We start from the raw sequence: 21,895 nt of genomic DNA on the forward strand, positions 1-21,895 counted from the left end.
CTCCGAACAGCATCTCCCCGTTGAAGGGGGTGTTCAGGATGTTGTTCTGCACTTCTGCCTTGAAGCCTGATATTCTGAGCCAGGCTTGCCTTCTCTCAGTGATACCTATGGCCATCAGCCTGCTTGATGTTTCTGCCCCATCTAGGGCTGTCTTCAGGCATGCGTTCGCTATGTCCTTTCCCCCCTCCACGAGGTGGGCTGCCCTCTGCCTGTACTCCTCAGGCATGTGTTTCAGCAACTGGCTCATCTTATCCCAGTGCTGATATTGGGGTCTATTAAGGAGTGCATTGGAGTTCGCCATCCTCCAATGCATAGCAGCATTTCTTTCTATTTTTCTTCCAGTGAGGTCCATCCTCCTGCTTTCCTTATCAGGTGGTGGCCCAGATGTGGTTGGCACGTTGGCCCTTCTCCTGGCCGTTGCCGCGATTATAGAGTCAGCTGCCACGGTGCCCTGGATATAAGGGGGTCCTCTGAGAACTTGTATTTCTTCTCCGTCCTCGGGGTCACTGACCTGCATGTAGCCGGTTCCTTGAAGGCTTCAGTCCCTTGGGCCGTGACGCTCTTCAGCATGGGCAGGAAACTGCTTTTCGTCTGCGAGGGGAGCAAAGTTTCTAGCAGGAAGTCTGCCTTTGTCTGTTCCTCCTCCAACTTCACATTGTAGACTGCTGCAGCCTTCTTGACGACCTCTTAGTAAGCCCCGATGTCGTCTGGCGGCGAAGGCCTCGAAGGGTATGTCTCCACAGGTTCCTCGGGGTTATAGGCCTCGAGATCCTGCCATTCTTCCTCTAGCGACGCCGAGGATTCTGAGTAGTAGCTCTCGCGGAGGTAATCTCCTTCCGAGCGGTAGAAGTCCTCCTCTTCTCCCTCATCTGTGGGGTTTGGAGTTTTCGGCGGCTCCTCTGCCTCGAAATCCTCCTGCACCTCTACCTCTTCGGCGGTCGCAGCGGTCTTCGAGGGAATCGAGTAGGTCTTCGAGGGAATCGAGTAGGTCTTCGAGGGAATCGAGTAGGTCTTCGAGGGAATCGAGTAGGTCTTCGAGGGAATCGAGTAGGTCTTCGAGGGAATCGAGTAGGTCTTCGAGGGAATCAAGTAGGTCTTCGAGGGAATCAAGTAGGTCTTCGAGGGAATCAAGTAGGTCTTCGAGGGAATCAAGTAGGTCTTCGAGGGAATCAAGTAGGTCTTCGAGGGAATCAAGTAGGTCTTCGAGGGAATCAAGTAGGTCTTCGAGGGAATCAAGTAGGTCTTCATTTTTTCGTCGAAGTCTCTCTACCTCTGGAGCATACTCTCCATTTCGGCCTCGAGCCTTCTCTTTTTCTCCATCTCTGCCGCTTGCTCGGCGTCGAGCTTTTCGGCTGGTCTTTGACGGTACCTTCGACGTCGAGGCCATTCTGAGCGCCTTCTCGCTCGAGGGTCCCTTCTCGGGGGTCTGCTTCGACAACCTTTGCTTTTCGCTGGTCTTTGCCATCTGGGAGTCCTTTTCGAAGGATCCGCTGGGCCTTTCGGAGGATGCAGCTTCGGACGTTGGAACATTCGTCGCCGGCGCTCCTTTCGAGGACTTAGCCTCTGTTTTTCGGGGTTCTCCCTCAGGCTTTCTAGGCCCTGACTGGGTTTTCGGGGTCGTAGACTCTCCTACCTTTTTTGAAGGTCTCACATCGGTCTCTGCGACCGTGAAGTCATCTGGTCCCTCGGCGATGTTCTCCTCTTCGTCGGAGGCACCCAGCTGGTAGAGGGTCGGTTTGGTCCCTTTCCCTTGCATCGTGTGGTGGGCCACCCTCTGTCTCTCTCGAACTCTCAAAGTCTTCGGCGTGAAGATTGAACAGGCGTTGCAATCCTCGCTGGAGTGGTCGATCGGCAGGCAGAGGTTGCAGACCGGATGCTGGTCCTTCTGCGCGTACTTGTGGTGGCAATTACAGCAGAGCTTGAATGGAGTGTTGTCCATGTGCTCGCTCAGGGGGCCCCCTGCGCGCGCTTTCTCCTTGGCCGTCGAATATCGCGAGGTTTTCTCCTCTTTCTTCGTTCTGGCTCTAGGAGGTCTTCTCCGACTTTTCTTGGTCCTTTTTCCTCAAAAACTTGGTGTATTTCCTTCTTTTCTCCTGAAACTTCTCCGGAGCTTCATGCGACGATCCAGACCGAACGGCGGAAAAAAGAATCTGAAGATGGCGCCCAATGGTGGGAGCTTCCGCAGGAAGCGTGCAGACGTCACGAAGGTGCACCAAATGGTGGGAAGTAGACGCCCACCTGGGCTACAATAAAAAAAAGAGAAAAAATGACTACGAATCCGGACCCAACAACCAGATCGAGGAATAATGCACAGCATAGTAAATCCAGAAAGATTCACGCTGCAAAAGTAGCATATTCCGTTCAAGGCATGTGGGCTGCTGAATTCATATCTGTGCATAGAATAAATAGCAGTTACCTCCTTATCGGCGGTTGCCCGTGCCAGATGCAGCAGTCTGAAAGAGTTCTGAGAACAGCCTGTCCTACAGCAGCTTGCTGCTTGGAGTGCACATCTACGCAGTAGTGTTTGGTAAATTTATGTATGGTAGTCCATGTGGCTGCTCTACATATATCCTCTAGAGGAATGTTACCTAGGAAAGCCATGGATGCCCCTAACTTGCGTGTGGAATGCGCTCTTGGGGGAACTGTTAATGTGCGTTTAGCCTTTTGATAACAGATCTGTATGCACTTAACAATCCATCTGGCTATACCTGATTTGGAAATGGGGTTGCCTTTGTGTTGTGGAGAGAAGGCAACAAACAGTTGCTTAGTCTTACGAAAGTCTTTTGTCCTGTCGATGTAATACAGGAGAGCCCTTTTGACATCTAAGGTGTGCAGTGCTCTGTCTGCCACTGAGTCAGGGTTTGGAAAGAAAACTGGCAGATCTATGTTTTGATTAATGTGGAACTGCGAGATTACCTTTGGTATGAACTTGGGGTTGGTGCGCAGCACCACCCTATTAGCATGAATTTGTAGGTAGGGCTCTTGAATTGTGAGGGCTTGAAGCTAGCTGACTCTTCGCAGCGATGTGATGGCTATTAGAAAGGCCACTTTCCAAGTTAGAAACTATCTCACAAGAATGGAGAGGCTCAAAAGGGGGCCCCATGAGCCTGGTGAGAACGATATTTAGATTCCAGACAGGCGAAGGAGGGTGTCTGGGAGGGATCACCCTTTAAAGGCCCTCCAAAAAGGCCTTGATGGCAGGCACTCTAAAATGTGAAAGGTGCTGCCTGTTCTGAAGATAAGCGGCTATAGCAGCCAAATGTATCCTGATGGAACTATACGCTAGGTTGCATTGGTACAGTTGCAGTAGGTAACATATGATGTTTTGCGTGGATGCATCTAGCGGATTAATGTCATTGTTGGAACAGTAAATAACAAATCATTTCCATCTGGCTGCATAGCACGCCCTGGTTGTAGGCCGCCTTGCCTCCTTGATGATGTTCATACACTCAGGGGGCAAGTTGAGGTAGCCAAACTATGACCTCAGGAGCCAAATCGCTAGGCTCAACTGTTGAGGATCTGGGTGCTGAATGTCTCCATGGCTCTGAGTGAGGAGGCTGGGAGTGAGGCGCAGCCGTTGGTGAGGCACCACTGAAAGCTCCAGGAACATGGTGTACCAAGCCTGCCGTGCCCACGTTGGAGCAACCAGGATGAACGTCATGGAGTGCTGCTGCAGTTTGCTTGCCACCAGCGGTATGGGTGGGGCTAGGGGAAAAGCGTACGCAAATCTGCCTGACCAGTTCATCCATATCGCATTGCCCTGAGACTGCGGGTGTGGGAACCTGGCGGCGAAGCATTGGCATTTTGCGTTCTCTTTTGTTGCGAAAGGTCGATCTCTGGATGACCCCACTCCTGGAAGTATGGCTGGAGTACCGAGGGGTGGATTTCCCACTCATGCATCTGAGGACTGTGCCTGCTGAGCAGGTCCGCCATCTGGTTGTCCACTCCTAGGAGATGCTCCGCCATGAGGAAGATGTTCCTTTGAATGGCCCACTTCCACATGCTCTGGGCCAGGTGAGATAGCTGCGGGGGAGTATGTGCCCTCCTGTTTCTGGATGTAATACATGGCAGTGATGTTGTCCGTCCGGATCAACACGACCTTGTTGCACAGGTGCAACTTGAACGCTTTCAGTGCCATGAAGATTGCCATGAGCTCTAGCAGGTTGATATGCATTTTCTGCTGTTGCGTCATCCATAGTCCCTGCACCGTGTAACGGAGGACATGCGCTCCCCAACCCTGAAGAGATGCGTCCGTGGTTAGCACTATCTGTGGGACAGGCTCTTGGAACGGTCGTCCCCTGCAAAGGTTTTGTGGATTCCACCAATGCAGAGAGTTGTAAGTGTAGGAGAGTAGGGTCTGCAATCCTATGATCACCCCAGATTTTTGCTTTTTGCTTCACTGGTTTACGACTTCCCTGGCTGTGGGCCTGCCAATCAGACCCACAGCCTAGCTGTTCTCTCACTAAATTGACACGTGTACCTTAGGTGCATTTACCAATTGGTACTGGGCCACCTTATCAGACCCTGTAACTTAGGGCATAGGTGTACCCAGGGCCTACCAGGGGCTGCAGCATGTATTATGCCACCCCTGGCTGGCCATCTAAATCTGACACAACTGGCTGCACGACAGCTGGGGCAAGGTGGTGTAATCACCCTTTGCTTTAGATATACTATACCTATATCTAACCCTAAAATGGACACATAGATTCCCATCAGTCACTCCTATGGCAGGCCTTGACAATCCTGAAGGCAGAGTGCTTGGAATCATGTGAGATGGTGCTCTGGCATTATCTGAGCCCGTTTGCAGCTTGCGAAACCAAGTCCTAATAGCTGTTCCATGATAACGCATACCATATACTCTTAAGTGCATTATAATCCTCGCGGTTATATGCCAACTCTGGTATCGCTTTATCAAAACATGTCGAGTAAGGTGTCATACGAATTGTAATACTAACCCCTCGCCAATTCTGGCGATCGGGTTAGCATTCCACCCTTCTAGAGGGACACGACATGTATGTAACTGTGAACACCGGTTAAAGTTAACTCGAGCCTCAGCATCACAAAATGGATGCTGCCACCACAGACACAAGTCTGACCTCCTGCTGCTGGGAGTCCTTCCAGCGAGGAGAGCTTGGACAAAGGGTTTCCTGTCAGGGGCGGTGCTAGCACCATCCCAGACAGGGTTTTGTGTATCCTGGGTAGGCAGGGCTTTAGAGGAAGGTGACTGCAAGTGGCACCCCGGTGCTCACTATGCATAGGCCGGCTAGAACCAGTTCCAGGGGCACACCAGCCCCTGAGCTGGGGAAATTCCGGCATGGGAGAGGGGTGTAACCACCCCCCTTCCTGGTCCCACCCATGGGCAGGACCTAGTCGCGTGCCAGCCCCTTTCCTTAGTATAAAGATAGGAGCGGGCCCCCTTCCCAAATCAGATAATTCCGAATCTTGATGACTTTCCACGAAAGAACTCTTGAACATTTCATAAGACTCTCCCTTGTGGCTAAGGAGTAGCCACCCTGCCCAGCAGGCACCACCCAAGCGCATCGCGGTTTGCTGTATGTCTCCCCTCCAGATCAAGACTGCCCAGCTCGACGAGACCCGGCTTCCCAGGCACCTCTGACCTCTACCTGCATCAGCCCAGCTGAGATTCGTGGGTGTGACGAGACCTCGAGGGACCGGCAATCTTCAAGACTGCACAACGCTTGCCCAGCACGACCGCCGAGGGATCCTCGAGTGAGTGCTTTGGAGTTTGAGAAGCCCTAACCCTGCGCAGCTCCAGCACCGAAGTCCAGCCCTTGCTCCCCTCCAACAGAGGAGCACCCCGGACCCTCCTGGTCCACTCCAGACGCCATTTTGAGTCCACCGCGTGGGCTTGCATTTGCCAAGAGTTGTTGCCCCAATCCTGGGTCCAGCGACGTCGACAGCAGATACCTTCGTGGGACAGCTCGCACCTCCATCCTGGTCGCCGACAACGTCTCCTGGTCCGAGAGACTGCAGAGCCCAGCGTCGCCCACTCACCTGGTCGAGGTGACTTCGTCCGGTGCCATCCTGGTGCCCATCTAATCACTGGCTAGTGATTCAGAACTTGGTCCCCTCTGCTTACAGGTATCCTCCATCACCGAACCAGGCTTGGATCTCATCGAACTTCATCACTGGTCGCCTGCCAGCAACTTCTTCTTTCAGGCTCCATAGACTGCAACGAGGATTCCCGACGTCTTTTCAGCCCTATGCAGCCGCAGCCCCTGGGCTAGGTAACCTGAGCATTTCGGTGCTCCAGCATAGCTTAACTATCCAAGGGTCCAGATCCTTTTTCGTTTCAGCTCTACCTGGTCGGATTCGTCCGATAACACTAACTTTACGAAATCTAGCATCCATAGACTTTGTCCCGCATTACGCGTGAGGGTTTCCACTCTGCACACGACGTCCCTAGGCCTCCTGCTTCTAATCTAAGGGTTCAGCATTGTAGGTCCAGCGTTTCTAAAGCCTATTAGAGTAGTACTTACCTGCTAGTAATTTCGCATTCCACTACCAGAGTATATGGTTTTTCGTGCCACTCGGGCATTTGTGTAAATTGTGCGACTTTCAGTATTTCTTAAAGAGCTTTGTATTGTGCTTAGCGCCCTGTCCTCATAAAGAGTCCAGGGCAGTTGTGTTCTAAATAAATATCCTTTTATTTTCATAACAACTTGTGTGGTGTCCTTTCACTTGGTGTTCAAGGGGGTATATGTGATGGTATAACAGCTGGCTTAACACGCCCTCTAGAGTCTAGCCTAAAGACTGCTCTTGTCCATGCTACTAGGATAGCTGGTCTACGGTTGACTTAAAACCAATCACCATAGGGGTCATTTGGACTGATACATAGTGATCACTAGAATAGTGAGCATTGCATATCAGGTCAATTTCTCACAGTAAGCACGACAAGTCACCAACACTAGGTCTTTTAGATGCCCATGAGCCTGGTTCCACTGACGTGCCAAGCATTCTTGTAGGGGACGCATGTGCAGTCTCGCGTGCGGGACTATGAATATGCAGGATGCCATCATACCGATTAGTTGCATGAACACCTGCGCTGGGAGTGATTGTGGAGGCCTGAACCTGCGAATGAGCAGCTGCATGCTGTTGATCCTGGCAGAGTTCGGCTGCGCTGTTGCCGTCAGAGTGTTTAATGTTGCCCCTAGGTACTGTTGCACATGGGCTGGCTGCAGGTGTGACTGTGTAGTTGAGTGAGAACCCCAGACTGTGAAGGAGATGAATCGTGCGTGACATGTGGCTGGTACACTGTTGGGCTGACTTGGCCTGAACGAGCCAGTTGTCCAGGTAGGGATAGACGTGAACATGTTGTCTGCCAAGGTGCGCAGCCACGGTCGCTAAGCACTTGGTGAACACTCTGGGGACAATGGTGATCCCGAAAGGCAGAACCCTGAATTGGTAATGCCGATTGTTGATGGTGAACCTGAGATATTTTTTGTGACTCGGGTGAATGGGAATGTGGAAATATGCATCCTTGAGGTCCAGGGTCGCTAGAAAGTCGCCCTGACTGAGCAACGGCAGGACCTGCTGTAAGGTTAACATATGAAAGTGTTCTGAAAGGATGTATTAGTGAGGGGTCTGAGGTCTAGAATGGGCCGCAGGGATCCGTCCTTTTTTGGGATCAAGAAGTACAGAGAGTACATCCCTGTACCTCGTTCTTCCACAGGCACGAGCTCTATTGCCTTTTTTTGCAGCATGGAGAGTACTTCTTGCTGCAATAAGTGCGTGTGCTCTGCGGACATAGGACGGTGCCTTGGGGGTATGTTGGAGGGGTGGAGGTTAGTTCTAGACAATAGCCGTATTGGATAAGTTGTCTCACCCACCTGTTCGTGGTAATGCCTTCCCAGACTGGCAGGAACTGCTGGAGTCTTCCCCCGACAGGTGTTAGATGGTCGGGGGGCAGTGACAAGGCGTCACTGCTTGTTGGGAGCGGAGGATCTGGCGTGGTTATTGCCACGTCCTCTGCCTTTGGCGCTGTTCCCACGGTATCCACCCCTGGTATTCTTTGTGTAGGTGGATTGCGTGCTCCCTTTGGTGTACTGGGCCTGCTGTAAAACCTGTCCTCTAGAGGCTCCCCTATTACCGGAGCGACAAAAGGAACTGCCCCGAAACTGCTGAGATTGAAGAGCCCCCATGGATTTGGCTGTCTGTGTCCTTTTTTTTTCTTTTTCGAGTGTTGTGTACCTCGGGACCAAAAAGGAAGTCCGGGTTAACCGGCTGGTTGAGCAGATTTGTTTGAATCTCGGGCTTGAAACCAGAGATGCGGAGCCATGCGTGACGTCTTAGCATCACACTAGTGTTTATGGCCCTAGCAGCCGTGTCTGCCGCGTCCAGTGCGCATTTAATGGACGCATTAGAAATCAATTTCCCTTCTTGTACCATCATCTCTGCTCCCTCTTTGTACATATCAGGCAGGTGTTGCAACAACTGTTCTAGTGTGTTGTAGTGCGCCCTGTCGTATCTAGCCAACAGGGCCTATGTATTGGAAATCCTCCAAATATTAGCAGCCTGCGCTGCCACTCGCTTTCCCGATGCCTCCAGAATCTTTGATTCCTTGTCCGGAGGTGGAGCGTCACCACTAGTTTGCGAGTTTGCTCTCTTGCGGGCATTGGCCACAACAAGGAAGTCCAAGGGGAGCTGGCCTTTGATGTAGGTGGGGTCCACTGGAGCAGGCCTATATTTCTCAATCCGTGGGTTGATAACGAATAGTTTCTTACCCGTCGGTGTAGTTTTGCAGCTTGAAGATCTTTCTGGATTCACTAGGCTGTGCATATTCCGCGGTCTTGTGGTTGGGTCCGGATTAGTAGTCTTTTCTTTGTTTTTTTTTTCTCTTTGTAGCCCTAGTGGGCGTCGGCGTCACACCTCCTCGGGCGCATTTCCGGTGACGTCGGCATGCTTCCTGCGGAAGCTCCCACTCTTGGGCGCCATCTTCGGATTCTTTTTTCCGTGTTTCCTTCTTTTCCGAAGCAATGGCAATGATCTATTCTATTCTATTTTTTTTTGACCACCTCTTCTCTCTCCAGCCTCATCTTTCTGGCGGAGGTGGGTGGGTTTGCTAGTGAATTCAGAAAGATCTTCAAGCTGCAAAACTACACCGACAGGTAAGAAACTATTCGTTTTGCAGCGTGAATCTTTCTGGATTCACTATGCTGTGCATAGATTTCGTAGCTGTTTCTCACTTCCGTGGTGGCTGGGTGGAAGATGAGCTCTGGTTTCTGAATATATGCTGGAGCACCCTTTGTCCGACTTGTGCTTCCTTGTTCATCTGAACATCCACGCAATAGTGCTTCGTGAATGTGTGCACCGAAGCCCATGTTGCCGCCAGGCATATGTCTTGTATGGGTGTATTGGCCAGGAAGGCTATTGTAGCCCCCTTCTTCCTAGTGGAGTGGGCGCGTGCCCCCTCTGCCAGTTCTTCTCCTGCCCTTTTGTGGCAGAGTTGGATTGTTTGCGCGATCCATCGTGCAATAGTGCTCTTAGTGACTACTTTGCCCATGTAACTGTTGGCGAGCGACACAAAGAACTGTTTCGTTTTCCTGTGTCCTTTCGATGTAATGCATGACCGCCCTTCTGGCGTCCAGGGTATGCAGAGCTCGCTCTGCGCTAGTGGTTGGTTTTTGGAAAAAACTCGGTATCTGTATGGACTGGTTCATGTGGAACCTGGACACCACCTTCGGCATGAAGTGTGGGTCGGTCCTCATCACCACCCTGTCCTTGTGTATTTGTAAGTAGGGCTCCTGTAGCGTTAACGCTTGCAGTTCGCTCACTCTGCGTAAGGACGTAATTGCAACCAGGAAAGCAGTTTTCATAGTTAGCATCTTTAGTGAGGCCTTGCGGAGCGGTTCAAAGGGCTCCTTCATGAGTTCCGTCAGGACCACGTTTAAGTTCCATGCCGGTGGTGGCACCCGCTTGGGTGGTGCAATCCTTTTTCCTCCTTCGAGGAACCTCTTTACAACTTGTGATGTGAAGAAGCTTCTGCCCATCTCACCCCTTGTGTATGCCACTATAGCCGCCAGGTGAACTCTCAAGGAGGACGAGCGGAGCTTTTTGTCCAGTAAGTGTGTCAGGTACTTAAGTACCGTGGAGTCCTTCATTTTATTGTGAAGTCTCTCCCTCCTGCACCACATCGTGAACCTTTTCCACTTTGCGACATAGCACTTCCTTGTGCTGGGCCTTCGTGCCTCCCGAAGGACCCTGAGGGTGCTCTCTGGCAGTCTCAAATGTGCGAACTCTATGTCCCCAGGAGCCATGCTACTAGGCTCATGCTCTCTGGTTCTGGGTGCAGCACCTCTCCGTTCTGCATGGAGAGCAGGTCTTTTCTTCTGCTGAATCTGTGGGGCGCACACTGCGCCATCTCCATGATCTGAGAGTACCAAGTCTGCCTCGCCCACTGCGGCGCGACCAGTATCAGGGTCATGGTGCTCGCCCTGCACTTGCTCAGCACTCTGTGTATCAGCGGTATCGGGGGGAAAAGCGTATGCAAATTTCCCGGAACAATCTATCCATAGGGCATTCCCAAGGTACCCTTCTTCGTGTTGTCTAGATGCGAAGTTTCGGCATTTCGCATTCTGGCGTGTTGCAAACAGGTCCACTGATGGTGTCCCCCACCTGTTGAACAGCTTCCTCGTCTCCTGAGCATTGAGCTCCCACTCGTGGGATGCCGAGGTCTGTCTGCTCAGCCAGTCTGCTTGAATGTTCTCCTTGCCTGGTAGGTGTATGGCTAGCAAGTCTATCTGGAGAGGGATGGCCCACCTCCATATCTCCTGCGCCAGCGTCGAAAGCGTCGTCGACTGTGTTCCACCCTGTTTGTTGATGTAGAACATCGCCGTAGTGTTGTCTGTCTGTAGCAACACCCTCTGCCTGTACAGTCTTGTCTGGAAGGCTTTCAGTGCAAAGAAGATTGTCTTCAGTTCTAGGTAATTGATGTGTTTCGTTGTATCTGCTGGCGTCCAAAGACCCCTCACTTTGAGTTCCTCCATGTGAGCGCCCCATCCCTTCAGGGATGCGTCCGTGGAGATGGTCACTGTCGGAGTTGGGAGTGTAAGTGGCTGCCCCCTTGTTAGGTTCTCCAGGGTCCACCATGCCATCTCCTTCTGCACTGCGTGCGTCACCACCACAAGATCCTCCCAACTGCCCGAAGCCTGTGACCATTGTTCCTGGAGCCATTCTTGCATGGGTCTCATGTGGAGCCGCACATTCGGCACTAGGTGGATGCATGATGCCATCATTCCCATGATCTTACTCGCAGTCCTCACTGTCCGAGCTTGCCCCTTCCGGTATAGGCGAGTTTCCTTGACCAGTGCCCTTGCTCTCTTCTCGCTGGGGAACACTTTGCCCTGTACGTTGTTGATCTCTGCCCCCAGGAAGATCTTCACTTGCTCCGGCTCCATTGATGATTTCTTCCAATGCACGGAGAACCCCAAGTGTATGAGTGTTCTCGTCACTGTATGTGCATGCTGCTTGCACTTCTGGTACGAGCTTGCTTTTACCAGCCAGTCGTCGAGGTAAGTGTATACGTGTATCCCCTGTCTTCGTAAGTGCGCTGCGACTGCCGCAAGGCACTCCGTGAGTACCCTCGGTGCTGATTTCAGTCCGAAGGCCAGCGTTGTGAACTGGTAGTGGCCTCCTCCGATAGCGAACCTGAGCATATGCTTGTCGTTCATCGGTATGTGTAAGTAGGCGTCCTTGTGGTCTATCATGACCATGAAGTCTCCGACCTGCAACTGCGGCAGCACCTCCTGCAAGGAGGTCATTTTGAACTTTTGTGTTCTTATGAATTTGTTGAGGAACCTCAGGTCTAGGATGGGTCTCATTTTGTCGTCGACCTTTGGTACTAGGAAGTACGTTGAGTATATTCCCTTGTTCCTCTCCCTGAAGGGAACTCTTTCTATGGCCTTTTTTTGTAGAAGTTCTTGCACTTCTTCCTGAAGTCTCGCCAGCTGTTCTTTTGCTGGTGGCTTCCCCCTTGGTTTTTTGTTTGTTGGTTTGTTCTCCAACTCCAAGCAGTATCCGAATTGAATGATGTTTAGGATCCATTTGTCTAGGTTATTTCTCTCCATTCCTGGAGATAGAACTTTAATCTTCCTCCCACTGGTGTCATGTGGTCGTAGGTCATTAGATTGTCCAGACCCCTTTGTACGCGGTGCCCCCTGGGATCTTTTCTGTGGTCGGGCACCCGGGGGAGTGTGAAGTCACTTCGAGGTGGGCTGCTGCCCCCCTCTTCTATTCTGGCCACGTCCATTTCTCCCTCGAAAGGACTGACCCCTGGGTTGGTATTGCCAGGACTGCTTCTGGTGACCTTGCTGAGCCTGCGAGTCTGCCTGGTGCGCCTACTGGAAGGCCTGGTGCGATGTACCTGGCTGGTTTCCACATCTTCCGCCGGGCCTCCGTGCCGGGGTGCCTCTTCTGTTGCCTCTGAACTGCAATGCCCCCATGGATCTTGCAGTCTCGTTATCTTTTTTGAGTTGGCATAGTTTGTCGTCAACCGTTGCTCCGAAAAGTGTTTCGCCGTTGAACGGTGTGTTCAGGATACTGTGTTGCACCTCGGGTTTGAACCCTGAGATCCTGAGCCAGGCGTGTCTCCTCTCCGTGACACCCATCATCATTAGCCTGCTGGCGGTGTCTGCTCCGTCCAGGGCCGTCTTAAGGCAAGAATTTGCCGCGTTCTTCCCTTCTTCGACCAATTTTTCGGCCTTCTGCCTGGCCTCTTGGGGTAGGTCCTTCACCAAGTGCCCCAGTCCCTCCATGATTTGGTACAAGTGCCTGTTTAACAGGGCGTTGGAATTAGCCATGCGCCAGTGGGTCGCGGCATTTCGCTCGATCCTTCTCCCCACCAGATCCATCCTCTTGCTCTCCTTATCCGGTGGTGGGCCCAAGGTAGTGGATACGCTCGCCCTCTTCCTAGCTGTGGCCGTGATAATGGAGTCAGCGGAGACCTCGCCTCGAATGTAGGCCGGGTCCTTCGAGGAGTGCTTGTATTTTTTCTCTGTTCTGGGAGTTATTGCCTTGCATGTAGCGGGCTCCTTGAAGGCTTCCTTTCCCTGCGCCAAGACGCTCTCGAGCATTGGGAGGAACTGGCTTCTTGTTTGTGTAGGGAGCAAAGTCTCTAGCAGGAAGTCTGCTTTCTGCTTTTCTTCGTCGAGCTTCAACTTGAATGCCGTCGCGGCAGATTGTATCGCTGAGTTGTATGCCCCGATGTCGTCCGGCGGCGAGGGTCTCGAGGGGTACGAGTCGACCGCCTCCTCCGGGCTCTCGGTGTCGACGTCTAGGTAGTCCTCCTCGCGTGGGTCAGAGGTGACCGACTCGTCGTCCACTCTACTGCCCTCTTCGTCCTCGTAGCTGTAATCCTCGTAGGGATTCTCTTCAGCTTCCCGGTCGTCGACCATCTCGTCACTAGGCACATGGTCATCGACATGTTCCTCTTCCTCCTCGACCAGATGTAGCACGGCGTGCTTGGTCTTGTGTGGAATCGTGAACGCACTCATCTCGGCGGCGACCTCCTTCCTTCGCTGCAGGAGGCTCGCCATCTCGGCTTCCAGCAGACGTCTTTTCCTTTCTACCTCGGCCGCGTTCTCTGCTTCGGAACGTTCGGCTCCTCTCTTCGGCGCCTGGCTCGGCGTCGAGATCTTCGGCGTCGACGGCTTGGACGTCGAACTGGCTTTCGGGTCCTTGGACGTTGTTGAGGCTTTAGGGTCTTTCTCCCTCGACGTCGATCGGTCCTTTTCGGCGACGATCTTCGACGCTTTCTGCTGGTCAACAGCCTTCGGCGCCAGGGACTCCTTCTCCGAGGATCCGCTGGGCCTGCTTGTGGTCGCGGACGGCAGATGTCGCTGCGTCGGCGCCTTCGGGCTCTTAGCCTCGAGCTTTCGAGACTCAGGGTCTCTGGTGTTCTTATGGGACGTCGAGTCTCCTACCTTATCAGGTGTCTTCTTGTAATCGGTCTCTACGACCGTGTAGCCGTCGTCTTCTGCGGCAGCGTTGTCCTCCTCTGAGGACATCCCCAGCTCGTACAGCGATGGCGTCGGGGATTTTCCTTCGAGGGCGGCGTGTGCTACCCTCTGTCTCTTCCTCACTCGGAGGGTCTTCTGGGCGAAGACGGCGCAGGCGTTGCAGTCCTCGCTTCTGTGTTCTACCGGTAGGCAGAGGTTGCAAACCGGGTGCTGGTCCTTTTGTGCGTACTTGTATCTGCAGTTCGGGCAGAACTTGAACGGCGTGTTGTCCATCCTCGTGCGTTCAGGCCTCACTGAGCGCGTGGACGTCGACGATCGTCGAAGTTCTCGAGGTTTTCACCTTCTCTCCTCTTCGTCAGTGTTCTGCGAAGTCTTCTCTGGTCTTCTTCTTGCAATATCTCCTCCAACTTCCACTCTTTTCAGTACTTTCTCCAAAAATGTCTGGAGCCCAACGGGAACGATCCAGACCCGACCGCGGAAAAAAGAATCTGAAGATGGCGCCCAAGAGTGGGAGCTTACGCAGGAAGCATGCCGACGTCACCGGAAATGCGCCCGAGGAGGTGTGACGCCGACGCCCACTAGGGCTACAAAGAAAAAACAAAAAACAAAGAAAAGACTACGAATCCGGCCCAACCACAAGACCGCGGAATATGCACAGCATAGTGAATCCAGAAAGATTCACGCTGCAAAACCCTAGCTTTTGTGGGTTCTTTGAAAATGTCCGCAGCATGTTTGAGGACCCCTTTAAGCATAGGCAAAGTCTTAGTGGAACGTTCAGAGGTGGAGAAGGTGTCAAACAAGAAATCTTCGTCAACAGGTTCCGCGTGCATGTCCACGTCATGATTGAGTGCCGCCCTTTCTATCAAAGCGTTTAACGCTGCCGTGTCCTCAGTTGGCGATGTTTTGACGTTGTAGGACTGGGCGTCTGGTGCAGCATGTGGATCATCAGGGTCTACAGGTTGATCTACAGCCTCAGACCACTGTTGTGGTTCATCCTGATCAGTGTCAGCTCAGCGTGATAAGCAAAGGCCGCTTGACCATAGTCTTCACCCATGTCCTCCTCGCTTTGTGCTGGAGAATATGCCATTTGCTGCGAATAGTCCTGAACGTGCTCGAAGAGAAATGGTGAGGTGGCCGAGTCCTTCTTCTGTTTAAGAGGAATTTTGTAATACTCCAAGGGATGTTCAGGCGCGATCTTGCGCTTGTGGATGGTTAGCCTGCCTGATTCCGAGTCGATAAAGAGTTGACTGGCTGTCGTACGAGGGCTCGTGGAACACAACCCCTTCGGGGCGGGCTTTGAAGGCGCCGACAACGTCTTGGAAGGTTCGGCGCCTTTGTGGTGTTCGAGATGCTTCGCTCGAGCTGTTGGTGGAAGACCGAACTTAATCGGAGGGTGTCCGACGGTTTTGGAGCTAGATGTAATGGTCAATTCGAGCTGCTTCTGCGCCTGAGGAGGACGCTTGCTTTCCGGTCTCTCCTCTTGTGTAGGCTATCGCTGCTAGGTGTACTCTCAGCGAGGTAGAACGTAGGTTTGATTTTAGCAGGTGTGTTATATATTTTAGCACCCATTGATTCCTTTGTCATCTTTTTGTGTAGTTTTACCTTGATGCACCATTGTGTGAATCTTTTCCATTTTGCGACATAGCACCTCCGTGCAGTAGGTCTCCTTGCCTCTCGTAGCACCAGCAGTATGCTCTCCGGCACTTTCAGGTGTGCAAACTGTCTTCAGGAGCCATGCCGCTAGGCAGAGGCTCGAGTACCTCTCCGTTTTGCATGGAGAGTAAGTCCTTCCTTTTCCCGAACTTGTGAGGTGGTCCCTGCGCCATTTCCACTATTTGTGAGAACCATGACTGGCCCACTGTGGTGCCACCAGAATCAGACACGGGGCATCGTTTAAAGAGGCTCTGTTCCGTCGTAGTAGTCTGGGCCTGTGGTGTCGAAGCGAGAAACAGCTTTTGACGTCCGGTTCGAGAACTGGAAAGGAACAGGGACCGAACGAGACAATACCGACGCTGTGAAGGCCTTTTGGCCTTAGGAAAGAGTCCATACAAAGTTTCCGAACTAGAGTCGAGAAAGTACATCCGAACCCAATGGCGGAAAAAAACAATCTGAGGATGGAGAGGATGCCCATGCGCACTGTAGTCCAGGGGAGGAGCCACCTATCTTGTGATACTTCGAAGACTCTTCCAGGACAACAATGTGCAATCATCCGGACCCAACACTAAGCGGCGATCTATGCACAGATATGAATTCAGCAGCCCACTTGTCTCGAACACCATTTTATTTTACATTATCTTTAGCGTTGTGTAAAGGTTAATGACATGATTTTGCCCTAATTCGAAGATAGAAAAATCCATGAGATGCTAGTTCCTTACACCTGGAGGCAAAGTATAGCAGTTGATTAAAAAACCATAAGCCTATAAAAGATATGAACAGTGGAAAATGCAAATGGAAAAATACTCCTTATGTGATGTCCACACTGATATAAGCACATGAAGGTATACAGCATTCCAGTTAATATATGTTGACTTACTATAATTTCAACTTCTTCAATACAGGTGTGAATGTGCAGTACTGCATTGTAACCAGGACAGATGATGGATTTGTGCTCGATAATCACTATCTGGAAAAATCAAAAGATATATATATATATATAATACAATATATTGTGAATCGAAATTCTTTAAATATTTACATCGTACCGTCAGAAAATCTACTCTATCACCTTCACACAATTACCTTAATGACAACTGAACAAATGCTAGAGAACTGTAAAACCAACTAAAAATGGTAAAAATATATCCCTTACAAAGGATATCTTTCCTACATCATACAAAAAAAACATTCATAAGTTTGAATTTTGAGCATGAAACCCAAATCACGTATAGTGCAAACTGCAGGAGTTTTGGTTTATTTACTAGCTACTTTTTTGCCAATCTTGTTTCTATTAGGAATTTGCAAGTGTTACAAAAAATAATTCATTACAACCCCCTCCCTGTATTCCAGTCCAGTAAATCTATATAAAGTCAGCTGCCTCTGGTTTAGGGAGCCTGTGGGACTCAAGAAAAAGTATAAATAAAATAAACATTGCAGCTCTTTTTAAGGTACTTTTCCAACATAAAAATGGTAAATTTGAATTGAAACAATTTCCCCAATACCCATCCCTCCATACCCCCCCCCCCCACCCCCAAACCTAAAGTTTATGGGTGTACTGCACTATCATCCATGCCAATTTAGCTTGGTAGACGGTCTTCCGGACGTATGGTTGACAGGGGTGTTCCTCTTAGGAGGTCGCTTTCCCTCTAGGTCTTAGTTTTCCCTGTAAGTTAAAATTGGAAAAGGTGGAGTGCCTGCAAGCAAACAAAGGGAGTCCCTGCGATAAGTAATCTACCAATGACCCCAGTGTGTATTCGAGGTCTTTGAAGGAAGAAAATGAGTTACTTACCTGTAGCGAATAGTTTCTTACCTGTCGGTGTAGTTTTGCAGCTTGAAGATCTTTGTGGATTCACTATGCTGTGCATTATTCCGCGGTCTAGGGGTTGGATCCGGAATCAGTCTTTTCTCTCTTTTTTTCCGTAGTCCAGGTGGACGTCGACGTCCCACCTTTTGGTGTCCATCCTGTGACGTCGGCACGCTTCCTGCGGAAGCTCCCACCTTTGAGCGCCATCTTCGGATTCTTTTTTCTTGTTTTTGTGTTGTGTTAATGAATCCTTTGGCAAGGTTTTCAACTTTTCCCTTAAAGTAAATGAATTTCCACTTTGTCCCTTAAGGTGTCTGTGTGTATATTGTCCTCTTATTTCCACCTTCTCCTGCCTCATCTTTCTGGTGGAGGTGAGTGGGTTCGCTAATAAATCCAGAAAGATCTTCAAGCTGCAAAACTACACCGACAGGTAAGAAACTATTTGTTTTGCAGCGTGAATCTTTCTGGATTTTCTATGCTGTGCATACACTTTGTAGCGATTTGTTATGTTTGTGGCGGCTGGGTGGAAGATGAGCGTTGGTTGTTGAATATATGTTAAAGCATTTTTTGTATATCCACGCAGTAGTGCTTAGTGAAAGTGTGCATTGAAGCCCATGTTGCTGCCAGGCATATGTCTTGAATGGGTGTGTTAGCCAGGAAGGCTATTGTTGCTCCTTTTTTCCTGATAGAGTGGGCTTGTGCGACCTAGTTCTTGACCTGCCTGTTTGTGGCAGAATTGTATCGTTTGGGCGATCCATCATGCAATGGTGGCCTTAGTTACTGGTCTACCCAGGAAACTGCTTGCAAAGGACACAAATAACTGCTTTGTTTTCCTGTGCTCTTTAGTTCTTTCCATGTAATGCATTACTGCCCTTCTAGCATCCAGAGTGTGCAGTGCCCTCAGTGCTTGTGGATGGTTTCTGAAAGAAGCTGGATATCTGTATAGTCTGGTTCATGTGAAACCTTGACACCACCTTTGGCATAAAGTGTGGGTCCGTTTTAATTACCACCCAGTCATTGTGTATTTGGATGCAAGTTTCTTGTAGCATTAGTGCTTGCAGTTTGGTTACCCTGCGTAGCGAGGTGATTGCCACTAGAAAGGCTATCTTCATCGTGAGCATTTGTAGTGAGGCCTTCTGGATGGGTTCAAAAGGCGCCTTCATAAGCTCGGTTAGGACTAAATTGAGGTTCCATGCCTGTGGCGGCATCCTCTTTGGTGGTGCGATCCTTTTAGCCCCTTCCAGGAATCTTTTTTCTACTTGTAATGTAAAGATGCTCTTTCCGGTCTCTCCTCTTGTGTAGGCTATCGCTGCTAGGTGTACTCTCAGCGAGGTAGAACGTAGGTTTGATTTTAGCAGGTGTGTTATATATTTTAGCACCCATTGATTCCTTTGTCATCTTTTTGTGTAGTTTTACCTTGATGCACCATTGTGTGAATCTTTTCCATTTTGCGACATAGCACCTCCGTGCAGTAGGTCTCCTTGCCTCTCGTAGCACCAGCAGTATGCTCTCCGGCACTTTCAGGTGTGCAAACTGTCTTCAGGAGCCATGCCGCTAGGCAGAGGCTCGAGTACCTCTCCGTTTTGCATGGAGAGTAAGTCCTTCCTTTTCCCGAACTTGTGAGGTGGTCCCTGCGCCATTTCCACTATTTGTGAGAACCATGACTGGCCCACTGTGGTGCCACCAGAATCAGCGTCATGTTGCTGGTTCTGCATTTGCCGAGTACCCTGTGCATCATTGGTATCGGGTGAAAAGCGTAGGCAAATTTTTTCGACCAGCTTCATAGGCATTCCCCTGGGATTATTCCTCTGATTGCCTGAATGCAAAGTATTGGCATTTTGCATTCTGGTGTGTTGCAAAAAGGTCTATTGTTGGTGTCCCTCACTTCTTGAATAGCCTTGGTGTTTCTTGCGCATTGAGCTCCCTGTAGGAGAGTAGGGTCTGCAATCCTATGATCACCCCAGATTTTTGCTTTTTGCTTCACTGGTTTACGACTTCCCTGGCTGTGGGCCTGCTAATCAGACCCACAGCCTTGCTGTTCTCTCACTAAATTGACACGTGTACCTTAGGTGCATTTACCAATTGGTACTGGGCCACCTTATCAGACCCTGTAACTCAGGGCATAGGTGTACCCAGGGCCTACCAGGGGCTGCAGCATGTATTATGCCACCCCTGGTTGGCCATCTAAATCGGACACAACTGGCTGCACGACAGCTGGGGCAAGGTGGTGTAATCACCCTTTGCTTTAGATATAGTATACCTAAATCTAACCCTAAAATGGACACATATATTCCTATCAGTCACTCCTATGGCAGGCCTTGACAATCCTGAAGGCAGAGTGCTTGGAATAATGTGAGATGGTGCTCTGGCATGAGCTGAGCCCGTTTGCAGCTTGCGGAACCAAGTCCTAATAGCTGTTCCATGATAACGCGTACCATATACTCTTAAGTGCATTATAATCCTCGCGGTTAAATGCCAACTCTTGTATCGCTTTATCAAAACATGTCGAGTAAGGTGTCATACGAATTGGAATACTAACCCCTCGCCAATTCTGGCGACGGGGTTAGCATTTCACCCTTTTAGAGGGACACAACATGTATGTAACTGTGAACCCCGGTTAAAGTTAACTCAAGCCTCAGCATCACAAAATGGATGCTGCCACCACAGACACAAGTCTGACCTCCTGCTGCTGGGAGTCCTTCCAGCGAGGAGAGCTTGGACAAAGGGTTTCCCGTCAGGGGCGGTGCTAGCACCATCCCAGACAGGGTTTTGTGTATCCCAGGTAGGCAGGGCTTTAGAGGAAGGTGACTGCAAGTGGCACCCCAGTGCTCACTTTGCATATGCCGGCTTGAACCAGTTCCAGGGGCACACCAGCTCCTGAGCTGGGGAAAGTCCGGACAGGGGAGAGGGGCGTAACCACCCCCCTTCCTGGTCCCACCCATGGATAGGACCTAGTCGCGTACCAGACCCTTTCTTTAGAATAAAGGTAGGAGTGGGGACCCTTCCAAATTAGATCATCTTTGAATCCTGAAACTACTTTCTACGAAAGGAACTCAAGACTTCTTCCTAAGATTTCTCCCTTGTGACTAAGGAGTAGTCACCCTGCAGCAGCAGGCACCACCTAAGTATCTTGCGGTTTGCTGAAACGTCCTTCCTCCGGAACCAGACTGCCCAGCTCGACGAGACCCGGACTCCCTGCCCTCTCTGACCTCAACCTGCCTCTACAGCACAGCTGAGAACCGTAGGTGCGACGAGACCAGAGGACCCGGCGATCATCAGAACCAGCACGACCACCGAGGGACCCTCGAGTGGGTGCACTGGGGTAAGAAGCCCCAACTCCAAGCAGCACAAGCTCCAAAGACCAGCCCCCCAGCATCCACCAGATCTGCGTGGGGCCCTTTTGCTCCTGGGTTGCTGCTCCGTTGTCCGGTCACTTGCCCGTTGGCTAGTGACCCTCCAGACGACGACCTACGTTGTTTTCACCGCTGGTCTTGCTCCTCTAGACTGGCCCTAGTCTCCTCCTGAAGGGGACCCTCCTCGGACCCTCCTGGTCCACTCAAGACGCCATTTTGTGTCGCCACGTTAGCTTGCCGTAGCCAAGGCTTGTTGCCTCCTTCACCGGATCCAGCATCGCCCCAGCAGACATCCGACGTGGGACAGCTCGCAGACCTCCAGCCTGGTCGACATCAGCGCACCTGGTCCGTGCAGCAGCAGAATCCAGTGTCACCTCTTCGCCTGGCTGAGTGACCTCGTCCAGTGCCATCCTGGTGCCCACCTAATCACTGGCTAGTGATTCAGAACTTGGTCCCCTCTGCTTACAGGTACTCTTCTTCAACTGATCCAGTCCTTGGATCAGCCCGGAACATTTTCACTGGTCGCCTGCCAGCAACTTCCACTTCAGGCTCCTGGTTCGTCAACGAGGATTCCCGAAGACACTTGAACCCTATGCAGCCCCAGCCCCTGGGCTAGGTAAACCGAGTACCACGGTGCTCCAGCGTAGATCCACTCTCTAAGTGTCTAGATCCACTTTCGTTTTTGACCTACCTACTCGGGTTCGCCCGAGAACACTAACTTTTGCATTTGCTAGTAACCATAGACTTTGTCCCGCATTACGTGTGAGAGTTTCCACTCTGCACACAACGGCCTCCTGCTTCTAATCGAAGGGTTCAGCATTGTAGGTCCAGCGATTCTAAAGTCTATGAGAGTAGTACTTACCTGCTAGTAATTTCGCATTCCACTTTTAGAGTATATGGTTTTTCGTGCCCCTCGGGCATTTGTGTAAATTGTGCGACTTTCAGTATTTCTTTAAGAGTTTTGTATTGTGCTTAGCGCCCTGTCCTCAAAGAGTCCAGGGCTGTTGTGTTATAATAAATATCCTTTTATTTTCATTACAACTTGTGTGGTGTCCTTTCACTTGGTGTTCAAGGGGTATATGTGATGGTATAACAGCTGGCTTTAC

The 21,895-nt window shown here is 50.9% G+C and overlaps 1 protein-coding gene across 1 annotated transcript in view; it reads right to left on the minus strand.

The window, feature by feature from the left end:
- GSPT1 (G1 to S phase transition 1) overlaps positions 1-21,895 on the minus strand; it is a 612,577-nt gene that overhangs the window by 87,668 nt on the left and 503,014 nt on the right. The window contains exon 13 of the mRNA XM_086941426.1: positions 16,510-16,599. Within this exon, the coding sequence (XP_086797552.1) occupies positions 16,510-16,599 (90 nt within the window). The remainder of the gene's footprint in view (positions 1-16,509; positions 16,600-21,895) is intronic.

This window comes from Lissotriton vulgaris, chromosome 10, assembly GCF_964263255.1.
Source record: "Lissotriton vulgaris chromosome 10, aLisVul1.2, whole genome shotgun sequence".
Classification (NCBI taxonomy): Eukaryota; Metazoa; Chordata; class Amphibia; order Caudata; family Salamandridae; genus Lissotriton; species Lissotriton vulgaris.